Here is a 17,235-nt window from a genome sequence, read left to right as displayed (position 1 = left end):
ATAAGAACAGTACAGTAAATACAAAAGGAGCGTAACTTATCTTAATGACAACCTTATGCCAGGACGTTTTCATGCATGTAATGTACTTTAGAGTTATAATTAACTGTTCTATTAAAGGTGTATTTGAAACTTTTGCTGTCCCATACAATCCAGAATCGGCACATGTAGAACATAAAGGAACACTGTCGCTGAGAAAGGCATTCTTTCCAACACAGACAGGATTGTAGGTCAAGAACATTTTGACCACATTATTATGGATCGTTAGGGAAACATCATGTCCAGGAATGAAGTACTTACTGTATTGCGATGTGTCCAGAAACAAGGAAGTAACTGTATTTAATTATTATATTGCAGCCTGAACAGCTCTGTTAAGGCAACTCAAATATGCCAGCATGTGTAGAAAGACAGATTTTTTTATTTTCTCATAAAAAGAGAACATTAAAATTGTCACATTTTCACTATTTCAGATGTTTTGTGGTAATGTGAGTAATGTGATTGCTAAATCCGCTGTCTTCTAATCTCATGAAAGTTTAGCGTAAGTGATGTTTATACACATTAGGTTATATTACCTGGTAAAACTATACGATACCACTGAGAAATAGCTCAATTAGATAAAATTTTTTTGTCATTCTAACTTCTCTCAATGATTAATGACTACAGATTATGAATTTTTCATGAGAATTTATATATTAATGGCTATATGAGTATTTATATATTAATGTATATATTGTTTATACATTAAACCGCAATAATTAAAGGCAGCATTGCTGGGTGATGTTTTTTTTTCTCATTTTAAGAAATGGGGATTAATAAGTGATATGTATGTAGGATAGCAGTAGGATGCGCAACCCTTGGGAGACCATGCAAACTAGTTTGTTAGAATTGTGTTGCTCAGACATTGCCATGCCAGCAGCCCTGAGTGACAGCACCAGCAACAGCCGTGACCAAAGTCCAATCAGTGTTAAGAACAGAAAATGCATCCAAGATATCTGATCTGTCTCCTACAATGATAATATGATACAGCCACAGGCAGGGCTGCATTGTAGTGGGGGGATTGATTTAGTCTGGACAAATTAATAGATTTCATTTGATCTCACAAGGGCCGGACTGGATTAGATTAGATTGCATTTTGATGAGGCTCAGATTGGAACCCTCTACCCGATGACCTACTCAAATCACTCTCATGTCATTAATGCCACTGTGTAGAGTGGTAAATACAGAGGCTGTATGAATGTTTAATGTGTTAACCCTTATTTAATTTGGCAGGTAAACTGATAACTTTTATTTGTCTTTGCGTTAAAAGCCTGAGGATCCTAAATGGGTCCCATAAAGGGGTCTTGAGGACAGTGCCAGGTTAATTAAGGGCTCAGTGTTATAGTTTGTAGTTTCTGTTCTTTTGCATGGCACATGAAGCAAAGAATCTTGGATTCCAGATTATAACATCTGAAGAAATTTTAATTTAAAATGACTTTCCACCGTATAATGGCAGCAGATGCACTACATCAGTACTGAAGTGTGAAATCCCAGAAAGGCCGTTTTGTGGGTTTTAGCAAGATCATGGATCACACTCAATATAGCACTGTAAATATTTTATGTCACTTCAGACAGTGGCTAATTCCATTCTAATGAAGTGATTAATCGGGGAGCTGAATGAAGAATTTTAAGTAGCACATGAGGCCAAAACCTTTCAAGGCAAAAAAAAAAAAAAAAAAAGGAGTTTTTTGAATTTTCAAACTATAATACCATAATAAGGACCTAAGCATTTGCAATGTTTTTTGTGCCCCTTAACCCCTGGGGTTGTATACACCTTCACAGAAGGCAGGAGTTTCTGAAATCAGCAGTCAAGACCACACAAAAGAGTAGCTGCTAATAACCATACATACATAATGGCAAAACCAGAGTTACGCATGAACATTTTTACATAAACAAATACAACACTGAAACAAGACAGGCCAGTAGATACATGAAAGTTTACAGGTGTTTCAGCTCCATCAGTCACGGTGAATCACAGCACCAAATTCAGTATCGATGAGAGTTAGTGCTCCTTTGCCTCCTGGGTCCTGGTTGCCGTGGATTACCAGGTAAATAACCTGCCATTTCAGACCCCCGGGGGGCTGGCGGCCTATCTGCTGATCCACAGGGAGGTGGAATCCTTGAAAGAAGCTGTCCATTTGGATGGATATAGTTCCTCTCACCATCCCTGTACCTGTCTCTTCTGTCCCCTTTTAGAGAAGAAAAAGAGAGAAAATCATTCCCATCTCAGTGTAGACAAGAAGGAGCTCAGGATACTTTGGTTTAATTCAGAAGTTTATAAAAAGCTTTACAAGCCTCGGTGCATCAAACGTTTTAATACAGTAATAATACAGGAGTTTAGGTACTGGCTAGAGCTGCTGTCTTCTAATCTCAAACTGTCCAGTTCGAACCTTTCTTCCTGTGCATTACACTTAATCGAGGCGCTTACCCTAAATTAACAGAGTAAGACTAGTCTAGTATAAAAGTATGTAAATCATCATAATGCTAATTATGCAGCATCGCAAGTCTTCTGTGAAAAGGGCCTCAGGTAAATAAGGATTAAAATTAGTAATGATAAGGTCTGCAAGGGTCTCACCCCTGGTGAGCTGTTGTGAGGAGAGGTTTCTCTCCTGTCTGGACATCACTGCATTTCTTGCTTCCTCCAGCTCAGCTTCCGCCTTCAAAGCTGCCCTCTTGTTCTTCTTCTTATTCTCTTCATTTTGCTTTTGTGGAGATCAAATATACATTTGCAAGCAATGCTAATGCCAAGTTGTTGCTCATTTAGTTCAGAATTGCCCCTTTCCTGTTTTCCCTTTTTTTGGTGTATATTTAGTATGTGAAAGTGCGGTATGTGTACACAATTATGTTAGAATAATGAAAGACTTATTAATAACACATTTAGTGTAATAGTGCCTTTCTACTGCCATCTATTGAACAGTCTGGGAATATCCTGTAGAAACTTTGTTATTTCATAAAATGAAAAAAAAAAAAAAGAGTAGTATTTAGGATTAAATCGTGATGGGAAGGCTTACAGTCTGAAGTTTCTTCTTTAGGTCCATATTGGCAGCCTTGTATGTTTTGGACGTGGACTGCAAGTAGTAGATGGCTAGACTGGAACATTTAAAGAAACATTTTATTGTTTTATTTCTGCTGTGAGTAAAGGACAACTTGGTAGAATGTACCCAAACCTCTAACCTGTGATAGACCGTTGGTTCAGGAACAACCACAAAACAGTTTTGTTTTAAGGGTTTTTCTCTTTCTAAAGAGTCTTTCTTGAGCCGCACACTTACATCATGACAAGTATGAACGGGAGGACCAGCCCAGGATTGGAGGCATAGCTGAATACTTTCCCAAACCACAGAGGAAAATCATTCTCCAGGGTCTCCTGAATCACGTCATACATGCGCTTCTTCCCACTGGAGAAGAGTGAGATGAGCAATTGGCTGTTAGGTTTATTTTTGATATTGCCATTCTCATGCAATAGATACAATTGGTACTAAAATCCACTATTTGGTGGTGGCCTAGCAAAACCCAATAACTGTGTATAGTATTGTGAGAGAATTATATAAATTTTTCTGGACATAACAACTCTGATTCAGACAAAAGCTCCAATATAATGAGGTCTTTTTGAAACTCTAAATAAATCAAAGCCATTACTGGGTCGAGAGATTCGGTAGAGAAAAGTTATGCATTGGCTGGTACAGAAAAAAAGTTTTTTCAACTGAGTAATCATCATTTTCTGAAGGTGACTACAGCAGACTGACACATGAAAACAATCTACTGGCACACTATGATTTGGAAAGCAATCGATCAGCTTAGCTATTGACTGTTCTGACCTAAAGGGACCACAGTCAAAGGAGGGGGGGATGGACACGATGGTGTATATGGCTGGCAGAGTAGACAGGAAGAGGATGACCAGCAGCATGGCCATGTAGAAGTTATTGGAGCCGGAGGCCTTGAAGACACGCTCCTGGGGGACATTGCAGCACATGACAGCCCAGCACTGCAGGTACATGGAGACATGTAGTCGCAGTACGTTGAGTGCTGGCAGGCAGGGAGCATAAAAGGCACCCATCCTACGGCAGTAGAAACCAGGGCAGAGAGTTAGATGTGAGCTTTCTGCAGCAGTAGAGATCAGCAAGGGGCACCAGTCAGTTTTACATATTGTGGCTAACACATCCACTGTTCGTAACACATCAAAACGTGTCGTAATGCTTTCCCTAACTACAGTCATGCGCCACTTAACGACTGATCACATATACAACTAAGGTCCCGTAAGATTACAATGGAGCTGAAAAATTCTCATCGACTAGTGACGCCGTAGTCGTTGCAACATCGTAGTGCAACGTGTTAGTCACGTGTTTGTGGTGGTGCTGCTGTAAACAAACCTACTGCACTGCCACTCGTATAAAAGTAGAGCACATACAATAATGTACAGCACATAATGTCACCCCGAACACAGGAGACGGACTTGGCGGACTCAGGTGCAGGTGCTCCTGTATTTGTAAGGAACAGGCAAAAGAGTGGTCAGAGCAGGCAGGAGTCAGGTGATTAGCATTTGTCGGCAAATGAGGCAAATTCAAGAAAGCAAAGCCAGGGATGGTGTGGAGGTCGGATCCAGGAAGTCATTACTAGAGGGGGATAGGGATAGGGATAAGGATTACGAGGAGGCAAGCAAAAAAGGAAGCACAGGGTGTGAAGCTCTCATTGCAGTTGCTCGAAGTGAGGTTCCGCATTTGGCTTTGGTCAAGTTGTCCCATTTATACTCACATTCCCTAATCACCTGCAGGTACAGAGGTGGGTCACACGGTTGCAGGCGAGACACATAATCAGGGGCGTAGCTACGTGGTGGCCATAGGTGGCCAGTGCCACCCCTGACTGAAGCTCGGCCACCCCTCTGGCCACCCCTGTTGTGCAAAGCACTCTGACAACACTGACAGGTGACTTTTCTCGCCGCTCAAACTTGTATGACGCACATAGTGTTCCGTGCGGCTCTATTAGGCTGAAGAGCCGGGAACCACCCACACAGCACAAACCTCTGCGTGTAGGAGGGAGGAGCAGGAGCAGTAAAACTGAATTTCGGTAGCATTACTCCAGCCAAGTCCAGCGCAAGTGAGCAACGCAAGGGGATACGGTGTTCAGGAGAGTAAAATCAGTGTTGTTTACCTACATTTCACTTCGTGAAAGTTTGTTAAAGTTGAGGTACTGCGATGTTTAATCATCATGAGAAACAATGTCAGCTTACAATTAAATATTATCACATAACTTAGCTAACGTTAGCTAAAGTTATGCAACTGCTAGCTAGCTAATTTTTAAAAATAATCATGTTACAGCACATAAACATCATCACATCATACGCTTACATTATGAGTCTATCACTGTTTTCTGTAAGTAGCTATGCAATTTAATAATAATAAAAGTGTTTCTTGATAGGTGTGTTTGTCTAAACTGTAGAGAGCATGAAAAGGAAAGCAGGGGAAGCTAGGAAGATAATTTCCTTTTTTACAAAGAGGACTAGTAGCAGTAAAACTGAAAATGACAAAGAGGCAGGGAAATGAATGGTACAGAGAGGGAAGAAGCAGGGGAAATGTGTGCTGCTAAGAGACAAGGAGGAAGCAGAGATACATTCCAAGAGAGAGATTGTGGAGAAACACTACAGACACAACACACATCAGACCAGAATCAGAGATGAGCAAAAACACACAGCCCACCAGGTATGTAGGTTACATAAGTTGTATCTGCAAACATAAAAAAATTCCAATACCCAATTTGCATCATTAGCATCTAAATATACAAATAATGTAGAATAAGGATTGTATCAAAAGATTTTCTAATGTTTTTAAAGACATTTCTAAGTACTGTCACTCATTTCTTGTGTACATTTGTAATAAATTCTGTAGAATTTATAGAATTTCTGTCCGTAGAATTTGCTTTTGGTACAGCATGTCACAGTCAGTTGTGATTTTTTTTTTGGCCACCCCAATGAAATCACTGGGTCTTACATGGCCACCCCTGAAAAAAAGTTCTGGCTACGCCCCTGCACATAATACTTGATAATGATAATAAACACCTATGTCACTGGTTTATGCATTTACTATACTCTACTTTCTATTGTTATTTTAGAGTTTTCTCTTTCCACTTATAAAAAAAGTTTACTGTAAAACTGTATACTATGTTATCCCGGCAGCAGTGTCATAAATCTCGTGTTTCTCGCGTCTCTTGGCTGCATCAAGGCTATACCATCTAGGTGTGTATAAGTACACTCTATGCTCAAGGCTATACCATCTAGGTGTGTATAAGTACACTCTACGATGTTCACAGAACAACGAAATCGCTTAACGATGCATTTCTCAGAATGTATCGCAGTCGTTAAGTGACGCATGTCTGGATATGCTTTATCAAAATCAGGTGAAAGACTGTTAAAAAATAATTTCAGCATGCTTGGATGATGCTAAAATGTAATAAAAGTGTTATATTTTCCTACTAAATCAATTTATGTCAGTCTGGGCACACCTTATCTATGAATGTAAACTAAACTAGTAAAAAAAAAATTTAAGTACCATATCATGCCCTGATTGAATATCAGCCCCAGGACATTTCCGCTGACATCAAATTCTGAGTAGGATGGCTGTCACAAGGTCAAAAATGAAGACATTATTGTATTAGACCAATGGAATGTAAAATGTGTGCATAATTAAATGTGTAATTTGCAAATGTTATGAACATATTGCAAACTTTCCATAATATAATAGGAATATAGTATATATTATATAGGCAAGTACTTACAAAGCCATACTCCAGGTCCCAGCACCAGCAGTAGTTGAAGAATCTGACAAATACAGCTCGTAGGAAGTCTCCGATCAGCAGGGTGATGTATGTAGTCATAGTGTCAGACACAATGAGACGAACAAATTCCTGTCCCGACAAGAAGCATAGTTTATTGATATCAGTAATAACTGCCTTCTTTTTTATCATTCTGACTACCAAAAAGTACAGACCATCGAAAAGTGTTAGTCCACCAAAACGCGCCATGGAATCCTTGCTACCCTCAAGAAGGGTAGATATGGTGAACAAATGTGTTCCACTAAAATGTAATATGCCTAACAATAAAAAGTGGTAAATTGTTAGAAAACAGTTATTCCTCATTTAGCAGTGATTAAAACATTCCAAAAACAACGTCCTGTTAACCTCAAAAAGGGGAAGGTGACAAATAAATTTATGTAAATAAATATGTTTTCAGAGATTAGCAGGGCATGATGTTAACAACATTAAGAGCTATACCATTTACATTTATTCATATAGCTCATGCTTTTCCCAAAGTGACTTACAATGTTATACTACTTAGATTTATTTACAGCTAGGTAATTTTACTGGGTACTGCGGCTGGATGTAGAGTTCGATCCATTTGGCTGGATTTGTTGAAATGCAAAGAAAATATGATGTTTGCATTGCATTTTGTGATTCAAGCAAAATGTTATTGTCCCAACAAAACACTTTGTAACAAAAATACTGCGTACATGCACATGCCTGCACAAGGTGATATCTGTGAACTTTCCATGATTTACCTGGTGAGGACCAAACAACAGACATCTTGATGGTTGTACCAAAAAAGTAAACTGGATTTGTTCTCAGCAAACTATATTTACAAATGACATATTTAGGATTGCATTTATTAATTTGGCTAACACTTCTCTCCAAAGTGACCTACAATGTTAAAGTAACCACCATCAACAACCACTTGTCCCGAGCGAGGTCGTGGCGAGCCTGAGCCTATCCCGGAAACACAGGGTGCAAGGCCGAAGGAGAAGGGGAAACACGCCGGATGGATGCCAGTCCATCACAAGGCACCCCCAACAGGACTCAAACCCTGCACCTGCCACACAATGGGCACAGCCAAACCTGCTGTACCACCACACCCCCCAATGTTAAACTTCTTGCAGTAATTTACCCATTTATTCAGCTGGGTAATTTTATTGGAGCAATTTAAGTTAATTGCCTTACTTTGTCACTGTCAACCACCAGATTCTACTCTCCTCTCTTAGTCAGCTTGGGATCAAAGGAGCCTCCCTAAGATAGTTTGAGTTCTACCTATCTGACAGATCCTATCAAGCGGTCTGGCGGAGCTCATTTTCTTCTCCTCTGCCTTTCTCAACCAGTGTCCCACAGGGCTCGGTACTAGGTCCTCTGTTCTTCTCAATCTACACCTCCTCCCTCGGCCCAGTCATAGCCTCCCATGGATTCAAATACCACTGCTATGCTGATACCCAGCTCTTCCTCTCCTTTTCACCTGGAGCATCAGACATTTCCACACGCATTGCTCCCTGCCTGTCGGACATCTCTTCATGGATGTCTGATCACCACTTCCAACTCGACCTCTTCAAAACAGAGATTCTTCACCTCCTAGCTGGCTTGTTCTCCTGTCACGATCTATCGTTCAAACTGGACAACTCCCTCATTTTGCCTACCTCCTTGGCTAAGAGTCTAGGAGTGATTATTGATTCAAGTCTATCTTTCTCTCAGTATATCGAAGCCACAACCCGGTCCTGCAGATACAGCCTGCATAATATCCACAGGATCCGTCCAAACCTCACAACTGACTCTGCCCAATTACTTGTCCAGGCCATGGTGACATGTTGTCTGGACTACTGTCTCTTGTGTGGCCTTCCCACTACTGCCATGAAACCTCTACAGCTGTTACAGAATGCTGCCGCATGAGTTGTGTTTGGCTTGCCAAAGCATTCCCATGTATCTCCCCTACTCGTTTCTCTGAGCTGGCTTCCTATAGTTGCCCAAATCAAATTCAAGACCCTGGTTATTGCCTCCAAATGCATCAACAGAACTGCTCCTAGCTATTTACAAGACTTGATCAACCAGTACATCCCAACCAGACCGCTTCGCTCGTCTACTTCTGCTCGCTTGGTGGTTCCGCGCACGAAAAGTAAAGCATGGAGGTTCTTGGTTCTGACTCCGTTGTGGTGGAATGACCTCCCCCCACTCAGAACTGCTGAAACTCTGTCTACATTCAAGAAGGGTCTGAAAACTCACCTTTTCCAGACTCACTTCACCCATGACCTCTCAAGATCATGTATGGTCTAAATTTTCATGCACTGTGACTTTATGATCATGCCCAGATCTGGTTAGAGCTTTCTGGATATAATACCACAGGTGTACAATTCCACCTGAATGCAGCACATTATAGAACAAACTGAAGAGAGACAACTGTAAGACATGCACAGTCAATACCTGGCCCACCATAGTCTCCCAGCAGGGGCCCCTGGGTACATCAGCTGGATCCACAGGTATAGTGGACGTGGTGGAATTATCATCCACAGTCCCATTGTACAGGCTGGCTTGCCATACGGTCATATTATACTTGACTACCTCCTCTTCTCTTCTCTATGAAAAATGTTGGGGGGCATTAGTGGAACACAAACAATTCTAGATTGCTTCATATTTACAGCTGAAGATTAACCTTGAGGTTGATCTCGTCCATGAGTGCAATGATGAAGGTATAAAGGTTTCCGAGAAAGAGGGCAAAGATGCGGCCAAGCTGCCACTGGAGAGCAATGCGTGGGTGGTAGTTCTCCAGAGAGCTGATCACATCAAAGAGCATCGGGCAGAACATTCCCAACAGCGACATCACCATGTTCACCTGAGAAATGACAATAGACATAGCCAACAGTGTCTTTGTTACATCACTTTCAGGTAATCAGGGATTCCGGAAACCATTCTGTACCGACGGGACAAGAATATCTCCACAAGTCTCAAAGATTTTGAAGGTCATTGAGGCATAAATTTGTGCACCAAAACATACTCCTACACTGAGATAAGTATCCCCATCTGTAGACAGATGTAAAAAAAATCACCACACTCTAATCACAGATGTAATAAGCACACACAAACACACACTTACCTCATTTCTCTCCCACCAGCCATAATTCTCAAGTCCTTCCAAAGCAAACTTCTGGGATCTCCTCACAACAAAGTAGATGAGATAGCCACTCCCTGCTAGACAGCACAGAACCAGGAAATTGGCCAGCACCCTAAGGAACCGGGTCAGATGGATGTTCTCATCTTTATGACTTTCTTGCTCCTCTACAATAGATTCCTAGAAATGTAAAACAAAGTATAGTATAGCCTTGTCATGTCATCTGTTACGTTTTCTGGGTGTGTAATAACAAACACGTAGGTGCATGTGGAAAATTAAATTAAAGACATTGTAAATATTATTATTTATTTTAATATTCTAGCCATAAGGGGGCGCAGTGGCACAGTGGGTTGGACCGGGTCCTGCTCTGCAGTGGGTCTGGGGTTCGAGTCCCGCTTGGGGTGCCTTGCGATGGACTGGTGTCCCCTCCCCCTCTGGCTTTATGCCCTGTGTTGCTGGGTAGGCTCTGGTTCCCTGTGACCCTGTATGGGACAAGTGGTTCAGAAAATGTGTGTGTGTATTCTAGATGTTATTATGGGGGGTGTGGTGACACAGCAGGTGTGGCGGGTCTGCAGTTCAAGCTCTGCGTGGGGTGCCTTGCAACAGACTGGCGTCCCATCCTGGGTGTGTTGCCTCCCCCCTCGGTCTGGTGCCCTGTGTTGCTGGGTTAGGCTCCGGCTTGCTGCAGTTCCGCTCGGGACAAGCGGTTGTAGACATTGTGTGTGTAAACATTATTTAGATTCCCTACTTTTCAACATCTCTGATGAAGATTTACATTTCTTTTGTAAATGTCTGGATTCACAGAGGACTTAATACTAATGCCTAATCTGTTGGCATTACAAACCTTGGTAAATGATTCGACCCTTTTAGTTAAACAGTGGTCATTAAGCTGTGACCAAATGACGCACCCTTTATTCTTACGCTACACCTGAAATCAGTGGCATTACCTTAAAGCTGGTGGTAATGGAAGCAAATTTGTTGTCAGCAGTTTCTGGGTTGCCAATTAGGTAATCCCAGCTGGTGAACATCTTCCAACTGAAATTGAAGCTGGTGTCATCCCCTCCCCCATCTCGATTTGCATTTCGTGCCATCCTATAAGAAAAAATACATTCCTTCTTACTTAAGGAATCGTGATTTACTTAAGAAATTCTGGATAAGGTGAAAGCTGGGGTCTGTTCCAAGGCCCTACCAACCTGTCTCTGCCTTGCACCCAGTGGCTCCAGGTTAGGCTTCACCACCGCGACCCTGATCAGGACAAGCGATCAGTGAAAGTAGCTTGAAGGATTCTGTACAGGTGGTCCCCGACTTAGGGTGGGGTTACGTTCCGCGAAACCCATCGTAAGTCAAAAAAATGCATTTAATACACACCCCTACTTGACAGACTGGGAGATGTGGATCACTGCCACTACCCAACATCTCAACAGAGTATCACACCCATCGTAAAGTTGAAAAATCATAAGTCAAGTCATTGTAAGTCATGGACTGCCTGTATAAGAATTAGTTTAAAGATGAGCAAACCTAAGGTGACTTTGATGTAGTGTCTATTTAAGGAGGATGCTGCAATGTAAGGCACCTCCCATCTGAGCACTGTGAACTCACGTTCTTATGACCACCATGTAGCTGTAGGCCACAGTCCCCACTCCTACCAGGAAATACGACAGAGGCATGCGGAACTTGAGCCAGCCGATGGCGCGCTGGTTGTTGTAGTATCCATAGAAGAGCACGGAGTATTGGGCATAACCCTGAGATATGAATACACACAGCATCTCTACAGTGAATATTTAAGAGCTCTACACATCACACTAAAGCAGACACAGCATCAGTGTAGCAGTAATATGAAATACACGTTTCCGCTATTAAAAGACCATATTTCTATATTTCTAAACGTCTCAGATGTAAAACATTGACCACATTTTTAGTCTAGGTGTTATTTTTAAACTTCACTATTTACAACTGAAATATCGGAGGCAATATGATACTGGATATGTACTAAATACAGCCATTCCCTGACATACATCCCAGTTCCATTCAGATTGACGGTCGGATATCGAAATGGATGTAAGTCTGACATACGTCAGCATGGCACGTAGAAGTCGTACACCTGTACAACAGTGTTTCATCCTATTCAATTTCTATCATGATTATCTTGTTTTTTATTATCCAGCTTTATTAATGGACATTTTATATGATTCTGTGGTTTTTTTTTTTTTAACCTTTTATTTAAGATTTTTTACTTTGTATTTACAGGGGGCGCGGTGTTGCAGCAGGTTTGGCCTGTGCCTTCTCTCTGGTTGGTCTGGGGTTCAGGTCCTGCTTGGGGTACCTTGTGATGGACTGGTGTCCCATCCTGGGTGTGTCCTTTGTGCCATGTGTTGCCAGGTTAGGCTCCGACTTGCCACAACCCCGCTTGGAACAAGTGGTTTCAGTCCGTGTTGTGCATACTTCATCTTTCATCATTTTTATTTTATAGGTTATGCAGCCTCTATCATGATTGTCTCATTTTTGTTTAACCAGTTTTATGAATACACTTTTTAAATTATTCTATGGTTTATTAAGAAAAAAAAAAAGATTCTTTGGTTTATTTTTACCTTATTATTTTAGTGTTGTTATGATTTCCCCAAACACAGTACAATACGGTAGTATATTTAGTATTCTTTAGTATCTATTTTATCATTTTTAAAATACCATTCTTCAATTTCTATTTCATCATTTACCTAATGGCAACTGAGAATGAGAACTGAGAGAGATGCTGTGATGTACAACAGATATCATCTGATAGTCACTATCGTACACGCACAGTTGTTAGCACTGGCAGACATACAACCAAGCGTAATTTTCATATTTACATATGTTTTTTCTTTATTTTTTGAATTTATACAGTATTTTTTCGGTCGTATGAACGAATGGTCTTAAGTCACATAGGTCATAAGTAGGGGAGAGGCTGTACTGTTAGTGGGTAGCAGGCCTTACGCCAAAGTCCCACAGGACAGCGAAGTCCATGGCACCGGCCTGCTCACTCCTGGGCACCGTCTTCCTGGGCATGCTGCCATACGGCCTCCCCATCAGCGCCTTCGGCACAACGCAAACCTCACGTTCATCTAATACTCGCACAACATTAGCGCAACATTTCAAGGCAATGAAAGCCAGAGAGACACAAGCTGCGCAACAAAAGAAACATCCAGGTCGCTTTCCAACAAAATGCCGTATTTTACCTCTGGCACCATGACAAGGCCGAATGTCAGGCCAAACAAAATCATGTTCATGCCATACATCCACCGTAAGAATATGAAATAGGAGGCAACTGAGGACCCAAAATGGCCTGGAGAAGGAACAAGTGGAAAGGACTTTCAAACACTGAACATTTAGAAACAGTCAGCACCACTATTTAAGGTAACAATGATTTTAAATCATTTTAAATATAAATTAACTTCTTGACTTGATGATGATGACAATCATAATAATAATGTCACTGCATTATGCGTTTATTGCTCTTCATACACTTACTTTCAATCTCCTTTATTTTCATTTCCCAGGGGATGCAGGCAGTTCTGAAGTTTTCGAAGTCTCGTTGGAACTTCATCCATTTCTGTTGGTTCAGCAGTACACAAATATCTGACCAGTAGATGACGCCCTCATTGCATCAGCTGAGACTGGCACGATTATAGGATTTGTACATAGTACCAAGGCTTAAAATGAACAGTACAGTTAAAATTCTGACACCTTTAAGGTTTTTCTTTAAAGAAAAAAAATGTAGCCCCTGTTGCATGCGTACATATTATGCTAAGCTCTACACAATTACTTACCAATTTATAGAGGTGGGCAATTTTTACTAGAGTAACTGAGGTAAGTACCTTGTTAAAGAGTACTACCACTGGAGGGGGGATTCAAAGCTGCAACATTTGGGTCCGAAGGTAGCAGTACTAACCACTAAACTATCAGCTAAGCCTATTAATAAACACTGACAAAAAATAAATAAATTAAGAGTTATGCCTGTGTTGATGGAGAAGATGGATGAGACGTGAAGGAAAAGCTCTCACCTTCATCATCATAACTTTGTAAGCATAGAGTTTCCGTCCTTTCCCTTTTCCAAGCGCCCCCTCATATTTCTCCACAAACTCCTGCGATTCCCTGAAGCATCGGAAACTCTCAGCATCAGCGGGAATCAGTGAACCACTTACACCCAAACATGAGGAATTTTTGCAGACAGTACACTTTTTTAATATAATACTGGCTGAACATATAGGAATGACTAAAATCAATTTTTTTTATTATTATAACATTTCGCTCCCAGTGTTCAGAAATAAAGCATCCCATATATTTCTATTATACTGTATATCACTATGAGTTTGCTTGTCCAAATGATTCTGATTCTGGCAATAATGGTGACTGATTTTTAACCTTCATTTAAATCTTTGAATTTTGAGAAGTCACATCTTTGTTTTTCATATTACGATGTGAAACAGACATGTGTCATGCTTAGTGCACATTGGAAATGTGAGAGATTGAATTTAAGGAAAAGATCCTGTATAACATGCACAGAACTACACTGATCAGCCAAAACATTAAAACCACTTGCCTAATATTGTGTAGGTCCCCCTCGTGCTGCCAAAACAGCTCTGACCTGTCGAGGCATGGACTCCACAAGACCTCTGAAAGTGTCCTGTGGTATCTGGCACTAAGATGTTAGCAGCAGATCCTTTAAGTCCTCTCTAAGTTGCAAGGTGATGCCTCCATGGATCGGACTTGTTTTTCCAGCACATCCCACAGATGCTCAATTATATTAAGATCTGGGGACTTGGGAGGCCAAGTCAACATCTTGAACTCTTTGTCATGTTCCTCAAACCATTCTTGAACAATTTTTGTAGTGTGGCAGAGCCACTACCATCAGGGAATACTATTACCATGAAGGGGTGTACATGGTCTGCAGCAATCTTTAGGTAGGTGGTATGTGTCAAAGTAACATCCACATAAATGCCAGGACCCAAGGTTTCCCAGCAGAACATTGCCCAGAGCATCACACTGCCTCTACCAGCTTGCCTTCTTCCCATAGTGCATCCTGCTGCCATCTCTTCTGCAGGTAAATGACACACACACACCCAGTCATCCACATGATCTAAAAGAAAATGTGATTCATCAGACCAGGCCACCTTCTTCCATTGCTCCATGGTCCAGTTCTGACGCTCATGTCCCCATTGTAGGTGCTTTCGGTGGTAGAAAAGGGTCAGCATGGGCATTCTGACCAGTCTGCGGCTACGCAGCCCCATACGCAGCAACTTGCGATGCATTGTGTGTTCTGACACCTTTCTGTCATGGTCAGCATTAAAGTTTTCAGCAATTTGTGCTACAGTAGCTCTTCTGTGGGATCAGACAAGACGGGCTAGCCTTCGCTCCCTACGAGCATCAATGAGCCCTGGGCGCCCACAACCCTGTCACCGGTTGTCCTTCCTTGGACCACTGTACTAACCACTGTATACCGGGAACACCCCACAAGACCTGCTGTTCTGGAGATGCTCTGACCCAGTCGTCTAGCCATAACAATTGGGCCCTTCTCAAAGTCGCTCAGATCCTTACGCTTGCCCATTTCTCCTGCTTCCCACACATGACATTCAGGGTTCACTTGCTTCCTCATATGTCCCACCGCTTAACAGACACCATTGTAACGAGATAATCAATGTTATTCACTTCACCTTTCAGTGGTTTTAATGTTGTGGCTGATAGGTGTATATGCCACGTGTAAAGGAGGTGTGTACAGCGTGAGCAGCGCCCTGGCACACTGAACAGCACAGTGAACAGCGACAGGTTCCTGCTCTGCTCGGACCTCAGGGTGACGAGTTTCTTGCTCATGGGCCACGGTTTGCCTCTTAGGTTGGCAATTAACTTCTTTTTTTCCTCCACAGCCTCCTTCAGCTTCTCCAGCTCCTCCTGTGTGAGGACATCTTTCTCTTCCTGGGACTCCTCCTCGTCCGCGGACAGCTCCTCTGACTCTGAGCTGGAGCTCAAGCAAGAAAACACAAGTCTACTGTCATAAAAGAGGAGGATATGACAGGCCAGGCTTCGCAAGTTGCTGAAGCTACATGATCACCTTCTTTCTAGCTTTTCTTTTTTCCTCTTCGTCTTTTTAGCCTTCATGTTCTTTTCTGCATGTGCCCTCTCTTCAGTTCCACCCCGCTCAGAACTGATGTGATTCCTTTCTTCATCACAGCTGTCCTTTGTCTTCCTCTTGAAGTCTCCCCTCTCCTCTGTCTTAGCTTTTTCATTCCTGTGGTTCTTCGAACACTTGGGCGCTTCCTCATCCTGTCGGCACTCTTCCTCGCACTGCTCCCTCAGCACCTTTTTCTTTTCCTTTGCTTTGCTTCTTCTGGCTTGACCTTTCTTGGGTTTCTCCTCCTTGACTTTACTCCCACTTCTACTGTTAGAATTTCCTCTCCTTGCAGTGTTACAGTGCATGTCCACCTCAGGGCCTTCCTCTTCTAAATTCCTGTAATCTACACCAATGTGGAATAAAGAAGACAAAATGTAAAACAACAGGTCTTGACCTGTGGAGGGAGAACACTGGTGGAATAAAGATGGCAGTGATTTTATGTAAAAGTGCTACCATTTTTTTTAATTTAGTTCTAAATTTTTATGCCATGAGCCAGAAGAGCGTATGTATCAAACAATGTGGCAATGTGTTAAAGTTCTACAGGTATATTGTGCATGTAGCCAGTGTGTGTATGTGTGTGTGTGTGTGTGTGTCTGTGTATTGATAGACAGTATGTACAAGCAGGGGACCAGCTATATAGTGTGTGTGTGTGTGTGTGTGTGTATATATAGATGCTCCTCGACTTACTATGGCTCAACTTACAATTTTTCGGCTTTACGATGGTGAGATGACAATAGAAACCATACTTCGAATTTAGCTTTTTTTCCCAGCCAAGTGATATGCGGTGCGATACTCTCTCGATGCCAGACAGTGGCAGCAATCTGCATCTCCCAGCCTGCCACGCGCTCGCTCCACAGATACTCCCCTGTATACGCCCCGGTGAATCAATACTGTTCACTAAACAGCACAGTTTTTTCTGTCATGTCCGACCACAACACGGACTGCTAAGTGAATTAGGACAGGTAATTTTTACGGCACAAAACGGCACAAATGTAGCACTAACGAATTATGAAGGTTTCTTCATTTTTGCTGTTTGCGGGGTGGCCAACTTCACGGAGCCTTGCCAATATTGTTACAGGTCTGCCACCCTGTTAAAGAGCTGGCACCATGCATTGTGCTGAAAGCATCCTTTGACTGTCTCCCAACATGATGC

At 42.0% G+C, this 17,235-nt stretch overlaps 1 protein-coding gene across 1 annotated transcript in view; it reads right to left on the bottom strand.

Moving 5' to 3' along the window:
- Positions 1-1,784: 1,784 nt before the first annotated feature.
- Positions 1,785-17,235, bottom strand: part of tmc1 (transmembrane channel-like 1) — a 32,462-nt gene continuing 17,011 nt past the window's right edge. The window contains exons 3-21 of the mRNA XM_018759991.2: positions 16,023-16,425; positions 15,759-15,929; positions 13,978-14,068; positions 13,445-13,526; positions 13,153-13,259; positions 12,911-13,009; positions 11,540-11,682; positions 10,888-11,032; positions 9,926-10,120; positions 9,485-9,664; positions 9,256-9,408; positions 7,912-7,914; positions 6,799-6,927; positions 6,573-6,640; positions 3,849-4,088; positions 3,303-3,428; positions 3,045-3,123; positions 2,609-2,735; positions 1,785-1,828 (exon numbers count right to left, since the gene is read on the bottom strand). Coding sequence (XP_018615507.2) covers positions 1,785-1,828; positions 2,609-2,735; positions 3,045-3,123; positions 3,303-3,428; positions 3,849-4,088; positions 6,573-6,640; positions 6,799-6,927; positions 7,912-7,914; positions 9,256-9,408; positions 9,485-9,664; positions 9,926-10,120; positions 10,888-11,032; positions 11,540-11,682; positions 12,911-13,009; positions 13,153-13,259; positions 13,445-13,526; positions 13,978-14,068; positions 15,759-15,929; positions 16,023-16,425 — 2,585 coding nt within the window. The remainder of the gene's footprint in view (positions 1,829-2,608; positions 2,736-3,044; positions 3,124-3,302; positions 3,429-3,848; positions 4,089-6,572; positions 6,641-6,798; positions 6,928-7,911; positions 7,915-9,255; positions 9,409-9,484; positions 9,665-9,925; positions 10,121-10,887; positions 11,033-11,539; positions 11,683-12,910; positions 13,010-13,152; positions 13,260-13,444; positions 13,527-13,977; positions 14,069-15,758; positions 15,930-16,022; positions 16,426-17,235) is intronic.

Source organism: Scleropages formosus, chromosome 17, assembly GCF_900964775.1.
Source record: "Scleropages formosus chromosome 17, fSclFor1.1, whole genome shotgun sequence".
NCBI lineage: Eukaryota > Metazoa > Chordata > Actinopteri > Osteoglossiformes > Osteoglossidae > Scleropages > Scleropages formosus.
Note: the sequence above shows the minus strand (reverse complement) of the source record. Positions and strands in the feature narration are given on the sequence as shown.